Genomic DNA, 7197 nt, shown 5'->3' with positions numbered 1-7197 from the left:
TCGGCGAGCGGTCAATGATTGACAGGATGGGAGTGTTACTGAAGTTTCTGGATGATAAAGCAGGGATGAGGAAGTGGAGCGTTTGTGTGTCTGTCACAACAGATATCTGTGGGTCAGGTTAAGATGCGTTTCCAGAACACATGGTTTATTTACAGACATCTGTTCATCTGCGCAGTTCAACATCTGTTCAACTACAACACAAGAGGTAATGTTTTGTTTGTTAAATGAAATTACGTTAAATCAGTTCAGGGTTTTTCTCTAAATGTAAATATTTTTTTATTTGGAGTTTGAGTTATCTTGTCACTAAATGTCACCTCTATTTTCAATTAGCTTAATCAGCCACTTAAATCACAATTTATCGTTGTTCAGTTTGTGTAAAATGTACGTGGTTTTAAAGGATGCAGAAACCTGTGGCTAACCTACCTTCTTTAAACCCAAGCTGGGTTCTCTTCACTCTGTTATGTCCATCCCAGGGCCGACCCTGGTCCATCCAGCACTAACAGCTTCAGACTCAGACTTCACTCATCGTGAAGGGGTTAGCAACTGGATTCACACTGTACCATGTGGTGTTAACTGTGTTTGTTTGTGTGTGTGTGTGTGTGTGTGTGTGTGTCTCTGTTTGTCTCCCAGAGTGAAGTGGATGCTTTGTTTGCCAGGTATCTTAGAGACGGTAACTGAGGACAGGCAGGTGTGTGAGGTGAGAGGGAGTGTTTACCTGCACACACACACACACACACACACACTCTGCTGAGTGCATCCTGACAGCGAGGAGTTCGTAGGAGGAGCAGCAAGACTGACAGAGGAGCCCATTCCCTGGAGATGACGCTGTGAAAACAACTCACCGGCCAATAGAAACGATCACAGCCTCCATGGCCTACCTGGTCCACACCGCACACGCTCAGTGCCTGGGCCTATGGGTGGGCACGATGGGCTGGATCCTGATTGGCGTGACACTGGGATTGGTCCAGTGGAGGGTGTGGCAGGTAGATGACCTCTCCAAGATCTCCTCTGGAGTGGCTTGGGTGGGCGTGTGGAGAGTGTGTTTCTACAGCCACGTGTTGGTCACCCCGCAGTTCAAAGTCATGTACTGCCAGAGAATGGGACTGGCTGAAGACTACACGCCTCCCGAAGTCGCGGCCGCACAGGTGCTCATGCTGGTGGCGCTGGGGGCGGGGCTGTGCGGGAACGCCTTCGGCTTGTACGGCCTGAGGAGCATCTACTTCGGATTGGAGAAGAACGTTCCCGCACGGAGAGTCTTCACCGCGGCGGGCGCGTTCTGCCTGCTAGCTGCCACGCTGGCTCTCGTGCCGCTGCTGTGGAACCTGCACTCTGTGGTGACGAACCAAACCATCGCCTTCCCCGAACAGTTTTATATGCCGCAAGCTCCCGTCGAGCAGCACACCGGCCCGGCTATCGGAGTCGGTATTGTAGCCTCCACGCTGCTCATCGCCAGCGCGGTCATCTTTTTCTCTTACCGGCTGCCGGACCAAGGAGGCCGCAGTGTCGAGCCCTTCCCGGCGGAGACGACCCTGGATATGACGAGCCGCGTAACGTCTCTGTCTCGCGACTCTGTAGACACGGGTCGGTACACACCGAGGCCGTCACAGGCTCGGGACAACCCCGCTTTTCAGTCGGACGAGAACTTGTAAACAGTCATGAACGATGCTCTGGATTGGAATCCAAGTCCTTTAGGTGTGAAGAACATTTCGGTGTTGATTGAGGACGATCATTTAATGATCTGATGAATGATGAGCATGCAGCTAACTATTTTACCATTAATAAGAAAACATGTAGGCCTATGTTATGAGCAGTTTACAGCCTGCTTCTGTTTTGTTATGCGTTTTAACCGGTCAATGTATCGTCAATAGTGTTTACAAGCTACAAGCCTTGGGGGGGGAAACATGAACATTCTGGAATTTGTCTCCGCCACCACTCCGAAGGGACATTCATCCTCTCTAATCCAATTGTAAAATGTTCATTTAGATTCCTTAGGGTTTTTTCGTCACATAAAATGTCATGTTTAGTTTTTTATATTTCCAGTGGTCGGGTGCAATAGCTCAACAACAGCAAAGTCCCTTGAGTCTATTCTGGTATAACCATGCGTTATTTTGTCAGTTATGCATTTTATATTTGTTCAACTGGTGAAGTTTCTTCCTAAGACTTTTTTTTCTTCTTTTTTTCCACACAAACATTCTCCAGTGAAAGGCTTTGATTTTCCCAAATGAGGAGAACTTCATATTTCATAAAGTGTCTTCAAAATCAAAGCTTTCGTGCACCTAATGAATCAATCCTGTGTAAAGGAGTTGAAGCCACAGAGATGCACGTCCTTCCAGGTGTGCTTCTGTGGAGAGGAGAGCCCGCCGGGATTTTAAGGATGTCTGATCCAAAGGCAGGATGTGTGTGTGTGTGTGTGTCCTGCGCAGATAGAGCTGTGTGTGTGTGTGTGTGTGTGTGTGACGCAGATAGAGCTGTGTGTGTGTGTGTGTGTCCTGCGCAGATAGAGCTGTGTGTGTGTGTGTCCTGCGCAGATAGAGCTGTGTGTGTGTGTGTGTCCTGCGCAGATAGAGCTGTGTGTGTGTGTGTGTGTGTCCTGCGCAGATAGAGCTGTGTGTGTGTGTGTGTGTCCTGCGCAGATAGAGCTGTGTGTGTGTGTGTGTGTCCTGCGCAGATAGAGCTGTGTGTGTGTGTGTCCTGCGCAGATAGAGCTGTGTGTGTGTGTGTGTGTGTGACGCAGACAGAGCTGGCCTCAGTGAGCTCCTGTCTGTTCACATTAAGACTCAGTGTTTCCTTCTTAATGAGGCTGGAAGCTGCTCTGGCCTGGTGTTATCAAACTCAGGTTCAACCCTGCTTCTGCTTCTGGCAGCAGGTGTCAAGAGACGTCCCACAGTTTCCCAAGCCTCTCAGTGGTATAAATCGTCTGATTCCGAATGATAAAAGAGGAATAACAGAGGGATTATCGTTTACATTAATCTCTTGAGGATTTCGAGGTTTTTGTTTAATCTGGAACCAACTTTGATCAAAGTGTGCATCCTCCTGAAGTGCTCTTCAGTAGGAGAGGGAGGCAGGGGGGGGCAGAGGGGGGGCAGAGGGGGGCAGAGGGGTGGCAGGGGGGGGCAGAGGGGGGGGCAGAGGGGTCCCATTAGTGGACTGAATCAAAGTACAGTAGTGCAGCAAGAACCGAGAGAAAGGTCTCTGGTCCACCTCCAGCACCATCCAGTTTTTCATACCTGATACCAGCCGTCAGAACGGTAGCCAGGAAGGAAGTGATGCGGTTGCTTAGCAGCCTCTGATGTCCCTGACTTCCTGCGGCCAGTGGAGGCAGGCGGTGTGGAGAGAGAGGCAGGCGGTGTGGAGAGAGAGGCAGGTGGTGTGGAGAGAGAGGCAGGCGGTGTGAAGAGGCAGGCAGGTCCATACCGAGGCAGCATACCTCCTGGAGCAGGAGGGGGACACAACAATGGGGACTGTCCCCATGGACATGACGTCTAGCACCCCCTCCCCCCGCCCCGCACCCCCCCTGCCTCCCCCCTAGCAGGGAGGTTTCTGGTCTGGTTGCAGAACTATGTTTAGTTGTACCAGTTACACTGGTTGTGTTTGAGAAGCTTGTGGAGAACGTTTTGGCTCCCAGCACACTCATGGAGGAAGGCTATACTTTGCAAAATGTAAAATAGATGTAAAATACATCTAAATGTATTCATAACATCGGCTTATTAGCATTGTTAATTTGAATACTTGTGATACTTGTGACATCCGATTGCTGTTTGGGAATGAGAGAATAGATTCAGAGATAACAGCTCTGAATACATGGATTCAGAAATCTCCTGAACGTCTCAGACCTTTAGACCTTAACCTTGACCCTAAACCACCACAATGGTCCTCCATGTGATGTGACAGAGCAAGGTTTGCCGCAAAGAAAACCAGGCAGTAGTAGAACAGAACTGACTTTGTGCGGTCGTTGAATCTGAAACGGCTTAATGTTAACTTTCATTGTTAAAGTAACGTGACAAACCAAACACACTGTTTAACATAGAGGGTCGGATCCATGTGCTTCTCTGATGTGAACCAAACCACAGCTCGAGATAGATATTGAGATTAGCATCGCGAGCTAGAATGATTTCATTGTGATGCAGCAACAAAGGCATCTTTCAAGGGGCAACATGGACACAGGCTGTGGCGCGCGGAACATTTCAAAGTCCAGGCGCCGCGCCGGTGGACGGAAGTGATCCGGATTGGACGGACACAGAGGCATGTCCGCAATTACAACAATGTAAAAAGACGAGATGTACCAAGAAACAGAATAACATTCAGCAAAACACGGCCTTATCGAGCCTGCGTAACACTGCCAAAGTAATGAGTTTAGTGAGCACTGCGTCACACATTCTTCCAGTGTAGTCCTTGAGGTGAGGTGCCCATTAGGCACATATTTGTCCAAGGCCAGGAGAGGCGACCAGCAGGCTTCAGACATAAGCTGTGTTTCCGCTGGACTGGCTCCGTCACCTCACATCACACACCGACAAACCGGAGGCCTCCAGGAACAACTGGTCATGTGCAGAACGGGAGCTCGTTTATGACAATGTGTCAACTCCAATCTGAATTATAGGTCACAAACATCATAGCCTATAGGCTATTTGTGATGTTAGTGTTGCACTGGGTCTGGTAAAGAAAAATAATATACGAACTGTTCTTTGGCAAGAACTGTTAAAATACTGTGCACTACTTGTCCTAGATTATCTACGGCACTGTTTGATGTCGCTTTGGATAAAAGCGTCTGCGAATGGCAAAATAATTGTACAATTGTAAGGTGTGATGAACCGATGAAGTGAATTGCTCAAACAAACTGATAGTCTAATTTGATAAATACAACTTTATTCGAGATCTCATAACAGTATCTTTGGTAACCTGTGTAGGATTGTGAAAATGAGCTGAATTTAGCATGAGTTTCGAATGTGCAAAATAAAAAAGCTTCACGTGGGCTATGATGCAGGGTATTTGATATTGCGCATCAAAGTAATTTACGTGAAGTTGACACCTTGGTCAGAAACAATGAGATGGATGTAATCAGATCATCAATCATCAAAACACTCACTGCCTTTTCAACCAATAAGCCGCTGAAAGCAAGTCATAAAATAATAAGCTATTTGCATAAAAGGTTCCTCTACTTAATTGGGACGTTTCCAATATCATCAACATATTCCTTGCTAGATAATTAAATATTACTCATATCAAGACGAGATTGACAGTAAACAATCTGTGCTGATGTAACAGAGATAATTAACTTTACAAGTAATAAAACTGCCGTGACAGATCCCATTCAAGCCTACGTGTGTCCAACACTGGCACCACTGTTATTGCGCGAGGATGTCAACAGAGACAGGGGAAGTGGTATTGATAGGAGGAGATTCCTCAACATTCATTGGCAATAAAATGTAGCTTGCAGACGTTGAACAGGTAAAATATATTGCGAACAGTAGTGTGATATAAGTGTCCTACGGTACAATATTGTTATAATATAGAGTTTACATACATATTCAGTTCTAACAACGGAGGAAACACGATCACATAAAATACTGATATAACGACGGACCAAATTATCTGTGGTTCAAAATCAATAGTTTCCATTTGATATATTTGCCCCGATATTTTGAGCGATAGAATACAAAAATGAAAGTGAGAATATATCTACAATAGCAGCTCGGTGTGCATTGTCCCAGCAAATATACTCGAACGTAATTAGACAAGCATGTGATAGGAAGTTAGTAAGCAGCGTTTCTTTCACCTTGGTGAAAAGAAAGACAGAGGAGAGAGGCCACATGTGGTGGTCAAACATACTCAGGTATCTTCCTACGGGCGGCCTGACTGTCCGCTCGCCCCCCCAGCCTCTGCAGGGGAACGGACAGGGCACAGCGTTCCTCCTGCAGACACACGCAGGAAGCGACCAGCAGCAGCCCTGCCACCAGATGCAGCAGTGCCGCGGTCCAGCCACAGAACAAGGCATCGCCAAACTCCCACCGCGGCACCACGGCCGGCACCGAGTCATCGAAGAACCTCAGGACGGTCAGGTGAGCGATGTAAGACACGGGGACCAGGCCCATCACCCCGGCCACCAAGCACAGCACCCCGCCCAGCATCTTCAGCGTCCTCTTGAGCCTCAGCCCCTCCGGCCTGCCGTCACAGCTGTTGATGAGGTAGATCCCGGGGAGGGAAAGGAGCAGAGCCAGCAGCCCTGTGGCCAGCGTCACGCACATGAGGATGCGAGCCAGCTTGATGTCCGGGGGCAGCCCCAGCAGGCTGTCGTACGGCCGGCACTCCGTCAGCCCCAGGTCCTGCACCACGCACGTCTTCCACAGCCCCAGCTCATAGCTCTCTGTTGGGAGCAGGTCGGTGGACAGGGTCAGCCAGGTGGACATGGTGGTGGTGGCCAGCGAGCACAGCCAGGCCCCGATGCAGAACAAGACTCCCAGGAGCTCCAGAACGCACAAGCCCGTGTCCATGGCCACCGAAGCCGGACGCTCTCTCCCCAGCTGCCCCTGGCTGCTAGGTCCAGGCTTGCTGTGAGGGGCCTGATTAGCGCTGACAAGAGGGTAGCTTCTAAGCCCTCGCTGCTAACACACACTCGTCGGCTGGGGCGGAGAGGAAAGGGTTCTGACGTGCAGCACTCCCCTCAGAGGCACCCTACGATGCCTGGACAGAGGACAGGAGGAAGTGAGAGGCTAACACAGGGAACAAGAGCACCATTCATCTCTCGCTCTTTCACTATCTGACTCTCTCTTTCTCTCTTTCTTCTCTCCTTGTTGCTGTTTACACTGTGTGAAGTGTATGGGATGCTGTAAACTGAAAGACAGGATGCTATCAAAATGCAGTTGTAGTTTTCACAGCACATAAACAAACTACATGTAAAGTTAACAGTTAATGCTCCTGTCCTTCCCTTTGCTTAGTCCTTTTAGCAACCGTGTGTGTGTGTGTGTGTCTCTGTGTGTGTGTGTGTGTGTGTGTGTGTGGGGGGGGCAGGGTTTCCACATTCATAGAATAAAAGGCATTGTAAAATAACATTTTACAGAAAGAGAAGAAAGTAAAATAACATTTTACAATGTGTACATCTATCAAAGTCTGTCTGAACTGAGACACACATTTCTTAGATATACTAGTTTGGTGTCTGTCCTTGTTAAAAGGAAATGCAAGACAAGACACTGTGACCTTTAG

The 7197-nt window shown here is 48.5% G+C and overlaps 2 protein-coding genes across 2 annotated transcripts; one reads left to right on the top strand and one right to left on the bottom strand.

Moving 5' to 3' along the window:
* Positions 1 to 793: 793 nt before the first annotated feature.
* Positions 794 to 2245, top strand: LOC146260644 (claudin-34-like). Its single transcript, XM_084668236.1, has one exon. It carries the CDS (start codon positions 870 to 872, stop codon positions 1647 to 1649), a length of 780 nt encoding a protein of 259 aa, XP_084524362.1. The 5' UTR covers positions 794 to 869; the 3' UTR covers positions 1650 to 2245.
* A 2607-nt stretch (positions 2246 to 4852) lies between these two features.
* Positions 4853 to 7064, bottom strand: LOC146260643 (claudin-24). The gene has a single exon (XM_084668108.1). It carries the CDS (start codon positions 6486 to 6488, stop codon positions 5817 to 5819), a length of 672 nt encoding a protein of 223 aa, XP_084524234.1. The 5' UTR covers positions 6489 to 7064; the 3' UTR covers positions 4853 to 5816.
* Positions 7065 to 7197: the final 133 nt, after the last annotated feature.

The sequence above is a fragment of the Hypomesus nipponensis genome, chromosome 12, assembly GCF_054491055.1.
Source record: "Hypomesus nipponensis isolate SF chromosome 12, ASM5449105v1, whole genome shotgun sequence".
Taxonomy (NCBI): domain Eukaryota; kingdom Metazoa; phylum Chordata; class Actinopteri; order Osmeriformes; family Osmeridae; genus Hypomesus; species Hypomesus nipponensis.
The sequence above is the reverse complement of the archived record's forward strand: the minus strand, read 5'-3'. Positions and strand labels throughout refer to the sequence as shown.